Source organism: Crocodylus siamensis, chromosome 5 (genome assembly GCF_052110815.1).
Source record: "Crocodylus siamensis isolate JL-2025a chromosome 5, ASM5211081v1, whole genome shotgun sequence".
Lineage (NCBI taxonomy): Eukaryota > Metazoa > Chordata > Crocodylia > Crocodylidae > Crocodylus > Crocodylus siamensis.
This window is the reverse complement of record NC_143399.1, coordinates 158,763,542-158,781,196: the sequence shown is the minus strand read 5'-3', so window position 1 is coordinate 158,781,196 and position 17,655 is coordinate 158,763,542. Positions and strand designations below refer to the sequence as shown.

Sequence of the window (17,655 nt, the reverse complement as noted above, 5' to 3'; positions counted from 1 at the left end):
CTGAGAGGTGATCTTGTAGCTGCCTATAAATTCATCAGGGGAAGGCAGCAGGGAATAGGAGATACTATATTTACTACGGCACCCCCTGGAGTAACCAGGAACAATGGCCTCAAATTGACAGACAGTAGATTTAGGTGGGACATTAGAAAAAACTCTTTACATTAAGGGTTGCCAGAATCTGGAATGGGCTTCCAAGGGAGGTGATGCTCTCCCCTGCCTTGGGGGTCTTCAAAAGAAGACTGGACAACCACCTAGCTGAGGTCATCTGATGACCTACTGAGGTCCCTTCTGACCCTAACATCTATGAATCTATGACTACCAAGAAGAAAATGACAAAACAAGAAAAATCTTTTGGCTACATACTACAAGAACTAGATGGAAGGGAAAGTGAAAAATGTGGGTTAGCTTTCATGAGGCTGGAAACCACAGGATACTACAATTTTGGGGAATGTATGAGCATTTATACATGGGAGTGGAGGGATGGCGGGGGCTTTAATTAGAACGGCTCTGAGAGTTACTCTAATTAAAGCACCCAGAGCGTCTCATGCATCGGTGCCCCCGCGCTTCAAAATGGTGACAGGGCACTTTAGATAAAGCACACTCGCCACCATTTTGAAGCATTGGGAATCTAATATACAAGATGCAGGAAGCTGCTGAAGAGTGATAATTGCCACGCTCCAGCAGACTCGATTAATTGAGTCCAGTGCATTGCAGCAGCCTCCCTGCTCATGTATAGGCACCCTATAAGGCCACAGATTCACTGAGTAAAATACATAACCAAACATGCATGACAACTGGCTTCCACGTAATGATTTATTTCTGCAGATTTATGAGCTAAAGAGTAGGCCTTGTATCTACAAGAGAATCAATCTTGGATGGCCAACCTGGTGGCCTATGATCAGATCACCAAATCATTAGATGCAGGGATAGCAGTGGACATAGTCTTTCTGGACTTTTGGAAGGCCTTCGACACTGTCTCTCACCCTGTTCTCATTAAGAAACTGGGGGACTGTGATGTCGACACCCACACAGTCAATTGGATCGCCAACTGGCTGGAGGGCTGCACCCAGAGAGTGGTGGTAGATGGGTCCTTTTCAACCTGGAGGGATGTGGGCAGTGGGGTTCTGCAGGGCTTGGTCCTCGGGCCCACACTGTTCAACATCTTCAACAGTGACTCGGACGAGGGAGTCAGGGCGCAGCTGGAGTACTGCGTCCAGTTCTGGGCGTCTCACTTCAAGAGGGATGTGGACAACACGGAGAGGGTCCAGAGGAGGGCCACTCGCATGATCAGGGGGCAGCAGGGCAGGCCCTACGAGGACAGGCTATGGGACCTGAACCTGTTCAGCCTCCACAAGAGAAGGCTGAGGGGGTATCTAGTGGCCTGTTACAAACTAGTCAGGGGGGATTCAGCAGGCACCAGGGAAGTCCCTGTTCCCCTGAGCACTGCCAGGAGTGACCAGGAATAACGGTCACAAGCTGGCAGAGGGTAGATTTAGGCTAGATATCAGGAGGCGCTACTTCACGGTCAGGGCGGCTAGGATCTGGAACCAACTTCCAAGAGAAGTGGTGCTGGCTCCTACCCTGGGGGTCTTTAAGAGGAGGTTAGATGAACACCTTGCTGGGGTTGTTTGACCCTAGTAATCTTTCCCGCCATGGCAGGGGGTCGGACTAGATGATCTACGCAGGTCCCTTCCAACCCTAGAAACTACGAAACTATGAAACTACTTATCAGAGAAGAACTGATGAAGAAAGGAAGGGAAGTCTGAAACTAGTGACCAACAACCACACAAATTCAACATGTAACTAAACAAGGAGTATGACTATAATAGAGCAGTCCAAGACTATAAGAATTTAAGAAGTCAGTTTTTGAGACGTTAGGAACTTAGCGAGCAAAGCAGGATCAAAACCATTATAAAGCATTATGTGGAATCCTAAAAGCCACCACAAACTTAGAAACAGCATATAATTCTTTTAAACACAAAAACAACAAAGTTGTATTTAATGCAACTCCAGAAGGGACTGCTCAAAGGCTGCAGTTTACAAAGCCAGTAGCACACTTTCCTCCTGGTATTCTAAACAGAAAGAGAAGAATTAGGAAGACAGTTAAGATTTGTAGGTTACATTTATAAAAGAAAACAGAATGCCTTTAATGATATTCAAAGCAGTTAGAAGAAAAAGGAATGTATATTATAAAAATAGCAGAAGATAAGTATTTCACAGTTAGGGCAGCTAGGAGCTGGAACCAACTTCCAAGGGAAGTGGTGCTGGCTCCTACCCTGGGGGTCTTTAAGAAGAGGCTTGATGCCTACCTGGCTGGACTCATTTGAGTCCAGTTTTTCTCCCGCCCAGGCAGGGGATTGGACTTGAAGATCTACAAGGTCCCTTCTGACCCTACTTCTATGATTCTATTATGATTCTATGAAAAAAGTCCCTGACGGCTAGGGATAGACATTCAAAAAGCCTAAGCCTGAATTGATTCAATCTTTGCAGGTTAGTCTAACCTGGCTAGGCTCAATCAGTTTGTAACCATACAGACATCCCCTCTGGAATGCAAAAATGCAGGGAGATATCTGCAGTGGCTAAGGCTAGAAGTTGGGGTGCGCTAGAGCAGCCATCCCATCCCTTCTACAATGCTGAGCTGAGGGGGGGCATGGCCAGGCCCTGGCAGTATGCTCTGATTAGGGAGTGGGTTTAACCCTCACCCTGCCTACACCGTCCCTGGCTTTCCCCTGCTCACTGCTCAAGTACTGCCAGACTCTGCATCTGTTAGCAATGAGCTTTTCAATCTCCATCTCCCTGCCTGTTCAGACTGTCTGCAAACCAGGTCATATCTAACACCTTTCTCGGTCCCCTCTTGAAGACTGACAGATTGCAACCAGCAGGTTGTTTGTCAGAACAAAATTTCAGTCCATTAACCCCTTCAAAAGACAACATCTCTTGTCAGTTTAAAGCTTTTCTTGTCTGCAGATTGCATTTGCATGTGCAAGCCACTAGCCGTCTGCTTTTTTCCCAGTGAAACTGGAGATCCACAGAGACACCTCTCAGCACTGGCTAGTATGGGGGGGCAGGGTGCATGGCCAGATACTCAGTCCCTGCTGTGGGAGAGGGGGAATCCCTGCTTGAGCAGCCAGCGGGGGGGAGGAACAAAGCCTGGCAGTCACTGAAGAAGTCCCTCAGCCGGCTAGAGCTGTGATAGTGCTCTGGCTAAGACACAGAGTGGCAGGGCCAATTTTGCTCTACTCCAGCAGACAGCTCTGCCCAGCCCAGAGAGCATGCCGGGATGCTGGGAAAGTCTAGTTTATCTTAAACCAGCAAGGGGTCTGGAACAGAAACTGCATAAACTGGTTTGACCCGAATCAGTTAAGTCTGATACTACGTTCAACCAGGTTTATCTCAAACTGGTTTCAGCCAGTTTCAAACTGGTTTATGTGCACTGAACATCTGCTCTGTTAAAAGTTTAAACCAGTTTCTGATCACTTCAACCAGTTTGTGTGTAACATCTGTCCCTAGCCTAAGAGAAGAATACTATAATTAATGATAATACAAATATGGATGACATAATGAAATCTCTTAAAACCAAATGTTCAACAAAAAAATAGAAAAGAAATTTGATTAAGCTAAGAACTCCTTTCAGCTGAAGAGTCTACACACACACACACGCACAGATTGAGAGAGAGAGAAACCCCTGAAAGCAGGTATATCAAAGAGCACTAGTCTTGCAATTGTAGGATCATTTGCCATAGTAGTACATGCTTCCCACACCTTGCCCCACACTCATCCCCAGCCCTGTGTGTGTTCATTCTGGTGCGCAGTTTTTGTTTGGTCTCTCCTACATATTTTCCATCAGGGCATTTGGCATATTGGATGAGATGTATTACATATCTGGAGGTGCAGCTATAAGATGCTGATGGTTCTGTTATGAGGTATGCTGATGGTAATAATTATGGGGTGGTAGAGATGTGTTGGCAGGTTTTGCATTTCTTGTCATGTCATGGCCTGGATTCATTCAGTGTGTTCTGGGCTGTAGGAGATCTGCTTCTGGTGATGAGGTTAGCAAGGTTGTAAGGAAAACTTACCAGGAGAAGGGGAGAGGCGGCGGGACACAACATCGCAGCTGTTCGCGACGAAAGTGAAGCTGCAGCGGCAAGACTCATGTCTCTGGAGTCCCAGCAGCACCACAGGAAAAATCCCAGGACACCAGGCTTCTTCTTGCAGTGCTGCCGGGGCTCCAACACCATGGCTATCTAACACTATGCTTTTATTTGCTCACCATTAAACTCAGAAACCCCACCCAGTTCCTACTCCATTTCTGACAATTCTGATAACAACATGGCTCCTGTTCTCCACTAAGCACACTCTACATAATGCAGCAAATACTCCTCTCTCCTTTGTTCCCATACATGTGGGAGACCAAGCAACAAAGACCACTTTCTCATCCCTCCAACACTGTTCCCATCCCAATCATAGTTCTGCCACGTTGCTCCAGTTAATCACGCCATCATCCAATAAAGCTACACGTAACAAAAAATGCAACTGGAATAGCAGACTTGATCTTCCAAATGCTGTTTAGTGTTTAACCTTTATTCAGAGTACAACAATTGATTAGGATACATCAGCTAAAGTTCCCTACATTCTCTATCCCCACCCCAATCATCAAAATATATTAGGATAAACCCTGACTTCCTTAATCAGTAATGACAGATTGCTTGAATAAAGTTTGAGATTGGACTCAAGACTTGCTATGGGCTTTTTTAACCCCTCTCCAACACAGAAACCTTTGTTTTATATCATCAGGCAGCTCAGATGCTGCTTAAAGCTATTTTCTGACTTAAGCCATATTTATAATTGCCATAAAAGTAACCCCCTCATCAGCTTTTATCTTTTGACATTCTGTACACAACAGCCCATAAACTTACTTGCTATATGGGTGGGACTGTCTTCTGTACTAGTGTTAGCACTTCGTTGAGGCTGTCTTTTCCATCACAGTAAAACTTATTAAAATGCATATTTTACATTATCCTCAATTTTTAAGTAGTATCCTTTCTCTTTGGTATGGTTTTCTCACTTAGAGAAATTTCAGAACTTTATTATGAAACTCACAACAAAAATATTGCTGTAAGTGCAAATAAAGCACTATAATTCACTTGTGCTCAATTTTCTAGGGATGGAATTTGATAAAGATAAATGTGTTTTTTACTTAAAAGAAATGGCTGTTGCACTTCCACATTCTTCCAACAGCAACTGTCAGTAAAATAAGAATTTACAGAAAAATACCTCAATTTATACAACAGTATTTATCTACATCAAGAATTAAAATTTCCCCATCCCTAAAACCCCTGCACATATGTTATTAGAGGGCCATGCATTAACAGTGGCTTTTGTCTGCATTACTCAAATCCTGAGAAATTTGAGCTGCAGGCTTCCTGGTTTTACTGCCATAGACATATCAACATTAAGAAAATTCATAGTTCATGCTGAAACACTATGTAATGTTGTATGTAAGGTGTTTAAGATCATTTATTGTTCACATAACTTGAGGCAAACAGATTTTGTACATTTTAAAGTTTCCTATAAAAATAAATGCAATCTCTGTTTTGACTAAAAAGTAATGCTTTGAGCAAATTAACTTGAAAGAACATCTTGTAAAGTGTGCTAAAAAATATGGAAATTATAGCCTGCAAAGTGAAATATTTGAAGTCTTCAAAAAATTAAAGAGAAAGGAAAAGTTAAGTAGAGTACAAGTTTAACTTAATTTACAAAGGCAAGATATCTATAAAAGCAAAAAAAAAATCTAGGTTAAAACTAAAATTTCATTTTTAACCTGACCCCTTCATGCTGAGCTATTGTAACTCAAATCGCCTTAGAGCAGATTATTCAATGACATCTTTCATGGCTTCCTTTCCAGGATTTTATTCAATCTTTTAAATTTAAAGTATATACCTAACACCCAGGGAACCATTTAATTTAGGAAATTCTAAAATACTTACAAATCATGACCTCCTAAATCTATCATTTCCATTCTTGCTCTCTTCAAATGCACATCATTCATCAACCTATTTATACTCAAAAGTCTGAAATGAGTTAAATAAAATGCCTCTGGTGTAGATAAGAACACGGATAAGCTGCTGCGGCTATTTGGTATAGTTTATCCTAAAAACATTTCTGAGGTACGACTATCTCTGACAAGGGTCCCGTCTGTTCAGACAAAAGAAACAAGAAAACAACTGCTATAAAAATGTCTTCAGATTCACAGAACAAGCTTCACTTCTTATTCATATAAGACAATAAACCAAACCTCCCTGTAATTACTCAATGTACAACATTTCCCTGACCCTGTTGTCATTGGCACATACAGAATAGAATATTTGTGGCAACACATAAGAAAAAGGTGTGCTTCCAGTCAGTACTATCTATTATGGGCAATACCTCCACACCTGTAGCCCATCCTACTGCCCCAGAGCAAAAACCAATCAATGGTTACAGGGTGCCATACTCCACCCTGAGGCTTCACCAAATATTCAATCCAATGTTATACCCCCTGATAAACAAATGAATGGCAAAAGTACTTTTGGCAGTATTTTTCACTTATATTCACCACATCACAAAATATAATACTTAGTTCTTGAATGTTATGAACTAAGACTGGATGTCATCCACTACTTTTGTATATGCCTGCAAAACTGGTATATATGCACATACATAGATGGGCAGGTACCTACTTAGCTAAGTCTACAGGCAAAATGCCCAACCAGCAAGTACATGGCAGTGTGCAGAAGTAGTTCCAAAGGCAGGGTTCTCCTTTTTGCCTCTCTCTCTCTTTTTACATCAGACTAAGTTCTATTGAAAAGCTACATTTAAAGTTTACATGTTCAAACTAGAGTTCAAAGATACTTACCTTAGGGGCAGCAGTCCAACTGTAGATTTTTTAAGGATGTTTTGTATTATCCAGATCTTAAGTACATTTCTAGATGAGTCACCCTGACTGCAAGATGAGGTTTCTTTACTTATAGACTATTAAAAATAGGCATGTACAACTCTGCCTACATACTCTGCAAGTTAATACCTGCTGAACTAAAGAAAAGCATTAACATTACTATTTTAAAATGAATGATGCTGGGATTTTGTGATTGTCATAACACAGTTGCAAGAGAAAGACTTACAGGAATAAAAATAGGAAGCAAGTTTTAAGAAAAGAGTTTCAGAAAACAGTGACTCATAGGCTATTTATATTATTTAGATGTAGTACTACTGGTGCGGGTATAACAATGTATGTATATATATGTTTTCATTACCTACATCAGAGTTCAGTTTTGCTGGAATTTGTCTATTATCAAGTCTCATTTAAGCAGCAGTTGAAATCCCAGTTGTGCTTCTTGGAAGCATTTGGTACTCGTTAGCTATACTTGCATAGGTAGAATTACATTTGTAATGGAGATGACTAAGAACCAGCCTTTTAATTACAGGCAGATGACAAATTGTGGCTTCTTTCAAACACCATTCTATAGCTAGGTATTTATTGTTACAATCATTTTTCTTTTATTTAAATTGCAATTAGATTATTAATCAAAGAAGAGCTGACAAAAGCCAGTGCACCTCAAAAATAAGTAGATATTAAAAGCAGTGTTCTTATAAAAAATGAAGTGAAAGCAAAAATGTTCCTTAGTGAAGCTCTTCACTGCTACAAGTATAAATTCAACATTTTGTCTTATGTAAAATAAAGTCTAGATCTGTATATCCAAGACCATAATGCAATCCAAAACAATGAGTAAGGTATCCAGGTTGTAGCCATATTGGTCTGGACGAAAAAGTATTCGGGACTTGTGGTACAGGAGATATGTTTTATTAAACCAACTAGATTTTTGCAAAAAAAAATTCTTTAATTGCAATTGCTTTCGGGCACAAACACCCTTCATCAGGCATCAGAGAAAGTTTATAGAAGTTCTTAACTGGAAACAATGAGTAACGATTTTCATAAAACATATGCCTTTAACTTAGCTTAAAAGGATTTCATTACTGTTAAAACAAAAGTGTTGGCATTATCTTAAGTTGAAGGAACTGTATCATTTGAGTTCTTAGTTAACTTTCATTTAGCTGGGGATAACATGGGATTTAAAACACAAACCACAAAATTAAAGGGACACAGGCAATTTTCTTCATTAGTTTTAAGTGGATCCAGAGATATTGAAGCAACTAATTATTCAAAGCTAGTAAAATAAGCAAAGCATGTGAGCTCTTGCTAATAGAGGGTCAAATTTAACTTACTGGAACTGTAATGGAGATCAGAGGGCAACTCTGTGCATTCTCTCTCATAAGAGAAACATGGGCCTTGCCAGGCATCCATGACTATGAACAGGATGTACTAAGTAGATAGTGTGTGTTTATAGAGTATAACAGGGGTGGGCAATTATTTTGGGTGGAGGGCCGCTTACTGAGTTTTGGCAAGCCATCGAGGGCCACATGACAGGCAGCCCAGGACAGATTAATATTAATTTTCTAAATTTTTAAGGGGTCTCGTGGGCTGGATAGAATGGCGTGGCGGGCCACATCCAGCCCATGGGCCGCATTTTGCCCACCCCTGGAGTATGAATCAGGAGATCATCCTCTCCCATCTGTTGCTTTCCATTAAGAGTGTATATATATATATATACACACACACACACACAATGAGCTAACTGATCAGCTAGCAGAGTTCAAATGTGTTCCAATAAATCTGCACTGATCTACAGCAGCTAGTGATCTAGATTTGCTCTTAGAATGAGCAGAAAATACAAAATGCCCCTCAAACTGTGCCTAGTTGTAGGATATTCAGAACTACATTAAGCACCATGGTATAAACTGTCACAGGGTTATGGCAGTCATGTCAGTTATACAGGGATACCACTCTGTTACACACATAATCTTTCCCTGTGTAATGCAGCAAGCAGGAGGACTAAAACTAAGGAATTAAATTAAAGCTTTAAAATGCTTTCATACAAACAATGAACAGCAGCAACATGAACATCAACGATGTCATGGTACCTAACCTAGGAAGGTAATCCGACGAGGATCAAGGGGAGCAGGAGAGCACACAAGCCTCCATGGTTCACCAAAAGCATCCGGGAATGTCTCCTTGCTAAAAAGGAGGCTTACACCCAATGGAAAGAAGGGGTCATCTCCAGGGAGGACTATTCTGCAGTTGCTCAGGGATGTAGGGGGGTAGTTAGGAAGACAAAGGTGGACATGGAACTGGGACTAGCTTCCCAGATTAAGGACAATAAGAAGTCCTTTTTTAAATACATAGGAGGTAAAAAGAAGGTCCCGGGTAATGTGGGGCCCTTGCAGGACGCATTGGGAAACTTGGTCGTCACACCAGATGACAAAGCTAACATGTTTAACAATTTCTTTGCCTCCGTCTTCCTAAGTAGGGACCAGGACAGCCACCTCCCTGCTGGGCCCCCCTCGGGCCCCGGGGGAGGCACACCTAGGCCAAGGGTTAGCAAGGATTTAGTTAGGGAGCTTCTCAAGGGGCTGAACATTTTCAAGTCAGCCCATCCGGATGATCTCCACCCTAGAGTTCTAAAGGAACTGGCCCAGGTCATTGCAAGTCCCCTGGCATGGCTTTATGAGCACTTGTGGTGCTCTGGAGAGGTACCGGAGGACTGGAAGAGGGCCAATGTGGTTCCTATCTTTAAAAAAGGGAGGAGGGATGACCCGGGAAACTATAAGCCAGTTAGTCTTACCTCGATCCTAGGCAAGCTGTTCGAGAAAATTATTCTGGCACACATCCAGGAGGGGCCAGCAGGGGACTGCATGCTTAGGGGCAACCAACATGGGTTCATCAGTGGCAGGTCCTGTTAGACCAACCTGGTAGCCTTTTACGATCAGATCACCAGATCATTAGATGCAGGGGTAGCAGTGGACATAGTCTTCCTGGACTTCCAGAAGGCTTTTGACACTGTCTCTCACCCCGTTCTCATTAAAAAACTGGAGGGCTGGGGCGTAGACACCCACACAGTCAAATGGGTTACCAACTGGCTGGAGGGCCGCACCCAGAGGGTGGTAGTGGATGGGTCCTTCTCAACCTAGAAGGATGTGGGCAGTGGGGTTCTGCAGGGCTCGGTCCTCGGGCCTGCACTGTTCAACATCTTCATCAGTGATTTGGACGAGGGGGTAAAAAGCACCCTGTTCAAATTTGCTGATGACACGAAGATGTGGGGGGATGTGGGCACACTAGAAGGAAGCAACAGGATACAATCAGACCTAGACAGGTTACAAGGGTGGGTGGATGAGAATAGGATGGGATTCAACACAGACAAGTGCAAGGTGATGCCCCTCGGGAGAAACAACCGGCACCATACCTACAGGTTAGGGAACTCCCCTCTTGTCAGCACGGAGGTAGAAAAGGATCTTGGAGATGAACATGGGTCAGCAGTGTGGGGAGGCAGTTAGGAAGGCCAACCGTACCTTGTCATGCATCCACAGATGCATCTCAAGCAGGTCAAAAGAGGTGATCCTCCCCCTCTATGCGGCACTGGTCAGGCTGCAGTTGGAGTACTGCGTCCAGTCCTGGGCGCCACACTTTAAGAGGGATGTGGACAGCATGGAGAGGATCCAGAGGAGGGCCACTTGCATGATCAGGGGACAGCAGGGCAGGCCCTATGAGGAGAGGCTGCAGGACCTGAACCTGTTCAGTCGCCACAAGAGAAGGCTGAGGGGGGATCTTGTGGCCTGTTATAAACTAGTCAGGGGGGATCATCAGGCATTGGGGGAGTCACTGTTCCCCCGAGCACCGCCGGGAGTGAGCAGGAATAACGGTCACAAGCTGGCAGAGGGTAGGTTTAGGTTAGACATCAGGAAGCACTATTTCACAGTCAGGGCGGCTGGGGCCTGGAACGAACTTCCAAGGGATGTGGTGCAGGCTCCTACCCTGGGGGTTTTTAAGAGGAGGTTAGATGAACACCTTGCTGGGGTTGTTTGACCCCAGTACTCTTTCCTGCCATGGCAGGGGGTCGGACTAGATGATCTGTTCAGGTCCCTTCTGACCCTAGGAACTATGAAACTAACACAGATACACTGCACATTAAGATGATAGCAAAATGTTATATGTATAGAGCACATATATCTTCCCAGCCATTACCACACTGTCCTTTACTTTTACTTTACATTGGCATTCAATTATGATCAGTACCTGAAAAACATTGTATTGGCTTCAGTGAAAACAAGGTAAGTGAGAATACAATGAAATTATACAAAATACGTATATTGTACACAATATGTACATTGTGAAGATGGGCAAGATTAACTAGAGCACAACTGCCCCTCGTATAAACAAAACTAATTAGACAAGTGAACACCCCTTATATTTGTAAAATACTTCTTTGTTAAGTGATTATTGTGACAGGGCACTTAGTGCATGTCTGCTGCTTTAAGAGGAGATGTAGCTGCAGTGAAGGGCTCAGGTGGCAATCAGGGGAGTCACCTGACCACCAAGGGGCCAGGCTACCAGCACATAAGGTCAGGGCCTGAGCTGGTCAGGCATTCTAGCCCTGAGAGCTGCAGAGAAAAGAGCTCCCAGGCAGCAGAGCTGCAGCAGGGCTCCTGGGTAATGGCTGAGGTGGGATAAACAGCACTGAAGCAGCACTGGGGGGTTGTGGATGAGACTGAGGAATGGAAGAGGTTCCAACAGGCCCAGGGGTAGGGCCAAAGGCCTGGGAGTAAGACCAGAGCTCAGGAAAGGGACAGAGAAGGTCAGAGACCTGGGAGCATTGCCAGAGTCCAGGAAAAGGTCTGAGATCAGAGCAGGGGCCCAAAGCCTGGAGAGGGGCAGAGGCAAGGCACAGACACCCAGAGATTGGGGCCAGGGGCCTAAGACCCAGAGGGACAAAGGTAGGGCAAAGAAGCCCAGATATTGGAGGCAGAGTCCCAAAGCCCAGAGAGGGGTATAGACAGGGCAAAAAAGGCCCAGAGATTGGGGCCAAGGACCTAAGGACCAGGAAGGGGCAGGATGCAGCACCTGGGAATAGCCAGGGTAGGCGAAGTGCCAGGGCAGGGAGGCCTAGTCATAGGGACTGAGACCATGACCCAAGAGGGCTATAGATTGAGATGACTGATAGCACCTGTGAGGAATGGGCTTGGTGTAAGGGACAGTTGGAGCCATGTAGTTAGTCCTTAAGGCCCAAAGCAGAGCCTATCTGAGCTAAGAAGCATGCGATCAGGCTTGGAAAGCTTCCCTTTTCGCTAAAAGGCAGCAACATTAAGGCGTGGAAGAAGAGTGAAGGGGAGAGTACCCAAAGAGAGCCAGACCAAACTCAGTGGCCACCCTTGGGACAAGCACTTGTTATAAACATTATATATATATAGTATTAGAACAAATTTGCTAGTTTGGCTCAATGCAAAAAAATTATTAACACTATTGGAGGAAATTCATCTTTGCAGATCTTTGCTTCACAGATGAGCACTACATAGAAGGAAACTAGAACCTATTATATGCTAGTTCAATTAGAAGTTCCCCTATGAAGACCTTGGTTAGATTCTCAGATTACATAAATTAGCTTACCTTTATTCACTCACATCAACTATGAATCTAGGATCTAATGAATATAAAAAACGCTTAAGCTATTTAAAATTAGATTTAAATTTACTTTTCAGTATTTTATTATACGGTTACTGCTTAGATTTCTTTAATTTAGAGATTTCACTTTTAAAGCTAATTTCTATTCTTGTGTACATATAGGAGATTGAATGTATTCACTAAATAAAAAATTAAAAGAAGTACTGTTATCTAATTATGTTATTTGATCTTTTCTCCTTATTTTACTATATAAAAGTACTATTTAATTTCCTTTTACATTTCAAATGCATTAGAACAGAAGATCAATATTTTATCTATAGATTGCATATGTTTTCTTCATTTTGAAGAATAATATTCAAATTTAAACAAAATTCACAGGACTATATCTTCACTATTTTTATAAAACTGCATTTCTGTTAAAATTAGATTTTAATGATAAAAATTGTAAATAAGCAGAGTTTGTGTCTTAATCATGCTTTACTTTTGAAATGTGTGTGCGTGTGTGCACACGCGCATACACATGTGGGACTAAATATTAAAAAATGTATGCCTAAGGCCCCTGACATACATTCACTTAATATTGCAATGGGATCTGACCCCAGTCCCAACAATTGTGCCTCCTACAATGCCATACATGCATGGCAAGATGCATGAATTTGGGATCAGGGATTATTATATCCCAATCACACCAATACTACTTGCCATTGCAGGGGGAGCTTAGGATCATGAGCCCAGGCTCCCTCTGCACCAGCAAGTTGCAAGTTGGGACCCCAGCCCTGCACACTGCACCAACAATCAGCTGAGTGTCAGCCAAGACCAGACAACCTTGGGTCCGGGGCTAACAATCAACTGACTCTCAGCCCTGGCTGAACAATCCCAAGTCCAGTTTGAGACCTATCAGGCTGACAATCAGTTAATTGTCAAAAACCCGTGCCCAGCAATGCCAGCAGTGCTGCCAGGTGTACGGGTTGTTGCTGAAGCCAATAATTTGAGATGCATCTTTGGTACCAAATACAAAGCTATTAAGAGGAAAACTTAAGAAAAAAATCTGAAGAGTGATGTGTACATGTGTGTATTTTATCCTATATAACTCTAAGCTATTATTACCTTTATTAGTGTTGCCATCATTCAAGTTAAATTATCAGTTCCAATGTAATTTCTATTTATCAAGTATATAAATTTGCTGCTCGATTTAGTATCATGTTGAAACATGAAATATTCTATGTGCACAATTATTTCATAAACAATACTTTATTACTTAATCCATTTTATAGAGTAAAAGTCATCAAAGCATTTTTAAATTTGCTTTTTAATTGCTTGTTTCATTCTAGAAAAAGTTCATTTAGAATTAAATGTAGGCCACAATCAATTTGGTCATTTGGTTGTATACACTTAAGGGTCGAAATACCCAATACTTAGCCTTGCCCCAGGAGGTTGATCCAATTGACTCAATCTCCAGAACAGGCAGATATGTTCACTTGTGATCAAATATGCCTTAGTATACTTCCTAGAGTAAGCAGTTATACTGCCTGCTTTTAAGTAACAGCCTGCAGGAAGTTAAAGAACAGGGTTACAGACCCTCTTCAATCACAGATGATTTAAACCCACATTTCTCACTCCCCAAGAGAGCACTCAAACCACCAATTTATATAATAGACTGGATAGAACACCTTCACCCATGTTGTTGAAGCTTAACCAAGGGTACAGAAGTCATAAAGCGAAAAGGGAAAAAAAACAAGAGACAGCATATTTCAGCCTAATGTTTAGGGAATTCAAATGGGAAAGGCAGACTTGGAATTCTCTAGTTAACAAATATGAAGAAAAATAAACACTGAGATTTGCAAATAAAATTGATTGTGTCAATAAAATGCAGGCTCTTAGGAGTCTTATGAAGATCACTGTGTAGCAGATACCTGAGTTATCTCCTTGTTATGGGATGGCTAAATCTTGAAGGGGTTTCTTTTGATTTGGTTTGGGGTTTTTGCTTGTTTGTTTTTACTTTTCTGCCCCCTTTCTTACAGACTGCCTTAGATAACTATAAGTATATAGATACCTGAGCTATGTTTAAATTATCTAACACAGGTATTGGTAGCTGTCTAGCTATTGCAGTCCAGAGCTCTGCATGGGCTAATTTATTCAACTGAGTAGACTGATACTAGATTTTATGCAAACAGCTCAAAGATTTGCCATCCTCCAGGAAACCCGAAACTCTTCAGACACCTTGGCAGATCCTGGCATTAGTTTAGTCTTCTCTAAAAAGATAGCTTATTTTCAACTTAACAGATTTCCTTTCTTTTTGTCAAATTTCTTGGCTTTTGGCCTTCTAGACCAAACTAGTCTAGTACAGGGGTCAGCAATTTCTGGCCCTGCAGGATGGAGCTGGTTTACCAAATTACTTCATTTGGCCTGCGAAGCTGGGACATTAATTACAATTCAACTGCCTGGGGGGAAAGCAGCAGCTGGGTTCGAAGCATACTGCCAGGAATTTGGGTGCAGAAGGAGCAGCAGTGGCTGGGTCATAAGCATCACCCTGCCTTTGGAGCAGGCTGCATTAATTGGCCCAGCCACTCCCAAAAAGGTTGCTGACCCCTGGTCTAGTAAGATCTGCAGATCAAGCCAGATTCCTCAGTGATAATGGCTCTTCCTCTATCCTTTAAAAATCCTCAAGGACTTACCATGGGCCAGCTAAATCTTGAGACAGGGGAGCGGTTGTTTTTGTTTGTTTATTTTAACTTTTGTGCCTCTTTTCTTATAGACTGCCTTTAAATTAACTCAGTAAATTCATACAATAAAGACATCCCAATAGTTAAGCCAATATACATTTATAAATTATCACAAATTAGCTTGTATCTGTCATATCGTCAAAGCACTACAGGGTAACAAGGAATTGTACATTCAGAGACTTAGAAGTAAAGAACTCTGAAGAGTATATATTCTCAATTTTCTGAAGTAAACAGCAACCCAAACAAATCACTGAAAAAACTAAAAGTCATAAGAAATACAAAACTAACAAACTTGTCTGCATTTCATTTACATTTGAATAATAAACTAACCATCTCTTTTCTGTAAAAATAATTACACAATTTTATAACTTTTACCTCTCTAGAGAGTTTTTTTTCAAATATACAACAGTAAGACTATTACCTTTAATCTTTATTAATTGGTATTAATTAAGATAAATTCATTGATGATGAATAATATAAATTGTAATCCCCAAAATCCTAACAAAACCAATGCCTGGTTGTGTGTTCCTGATCATAACACTTCTCTTACAGGCATTTAAAACACTGTCACACTAAATTCTAAGTTACATTTAGGAAAGGGGAATAAGCCGACAGTAACAAGGACAAACACATACCCTTAATAATCGATTCAGCTGCATACAGGTCCCGCTTGTAGGTCACCTAAAGGACAGATAAAGCTCATTAGACTTAGCAGAGCAGGAAGGAATGTAAAACCAATAAAATAGTACCCTGAAGGCAATTCTTTATATTTGAAATACCATAAACAAATGATATTGTCAATTTCTTAATTAAAGTAAATATGCTTGGCAAATCAGGAAAACAAAACTTCCAAAAATCACAAGAGATTCTCTAGAACCATATTCTGTTGTTAAATAGCTAGATCTATTTAGAATTAGTTTGAAACCATAGCACATTTTAAAACTCTTTAGAGAATTGTAACAAGCATATTTTTCTTACGATAAAACACCATGATTTCGTGTCTTTCATCCTTTCTTAGCACAAGGTTTATTTTTCTATGCTAAAATACAAAAATATAGGACTGGAAGTGACCAGCTCTGTCATCAAGTACAATCTCCCTTAAAATTCCTTCCTAACCCTAACCCTGGCAATCAGTTTAACTCTGAGCATATGAACAAGACACCAGCTGGGCACTTGACATGTTTATAACTATTACTGCACCCCACTTAATATCTCATCTGTAACTCCAGCTAATCTTTGATGCATAAGAGGAAAGTAAAAAACCTAAAAGCCCAAGTTATGCCATGCAAAAAAGAAAATTTCTTCTTCCCCTTACAGATCACCATCAAAAACTCTGAAGCATGAGATTCAACGATTATATACAATACATTTCAACAAATATTGTAAGCATAGCGAAAGCTTAAGTGAAAGAATATGAACAAAGGAAAAAAGCTGAATGCAGGGTCTTCACAAGAATCAGCAAATTCCCTTGGTTCTAAACTAAAAGCAGATCCTCAAAGACAAACTTCTCTGAAAAACCCCTCAAAAGTCAAGAACAGACCGACATGCACACCGAGCAACCTCTCAGATTACTGCAGTAAGAACCAGCTTCATGCCAACCCAACCAAGACGCAGGTCACAGCTTTTCACCTATGCCACTGAGAAGAAATTAAAAATCATCTGGGATGGAACACTACTTACAATCACCCAAACCCTGTGTACTTGTGTGTTACATTAGATATACTTTCAAAGCACAAGTAGAGAAGATGAAAGGAAAAGTCATAGCTTACAACAACATATTCCAAAGTCGGTCACCTCAAAGCGGGGAGTGAACACAGCTACATTTCAAACCACTGCTATCATTTTGCGCTACTTCACTGCAGAGTATGCATGCCCAGTATGATCAGAACAATCATTTCATGCCAAGAAAATAGACACAGTTCTAAATGACAGCTGTTGTGAAGTAACACAATGTCTAAAGCCAACACCAAAGGATAGCCTCTACTTACTAGCTGGCACTGTACCACCTGATATCAGAAGGCAGCAAGCCAAAAAGAAAGATCATGGCAGATGGAAGACCCCAGACATCCACTCTATGATCACAGAGACACAAAAGTAATTAAATGGCTTAAAATGTGAAAAAATTTTGTGCCCAGTGTTGCACCTCTGGACACGATGGCTGCCAGGGCCTGACTGAGATTATGGAAGAAAAAATTATGTGCAAGCCGGTGCTCTGAAGTGGACCTGGATCCCCAGGAGGACCATCCAAGAGAGGCAGATCTTGATTGGGCAATCTGGCAATGCCTGAATTGCCTGAACACACAAACTGGAAGGTCAAAAACAAACATGATCAAATGTGCCTACTCCTAATGACATGAATATATGTGAGTACAATGAAGTGCA

At 41.6% G+C, this 17,655-nt stretch overlaps 1 protein-coding gene across 14 annotated transcripts in view; it reads right to left on the bottom strand.

The window, feature by feature from the left end:
• CRPPA (CDP-L-ribitol pyrophosphorylase A) overlaps positions 1–17,655 on the bottom strand; it is a 239,402-nt gene that overhangs the window by 131,715 nt on the left and 90,032 nt on the right. For all 14 annotated transcript variants that reach the window (XR_016442294.1, XM_090046867.1, XM_090046864.1 and 11 more), the window contains one exon: positions 15,909–15,954. Coding sequence is in view for 13 of the 14 variants with exons in the window: in XM_090046867.1 (XP_089902993.1) it covers positions 15,909–15,954 (46 nt within the window). In the remaining variant the exon portion in view is untranslated. The remainder of the gene's footprint in view (positions 1–15,908; positions 15,955–17,655) is intronic.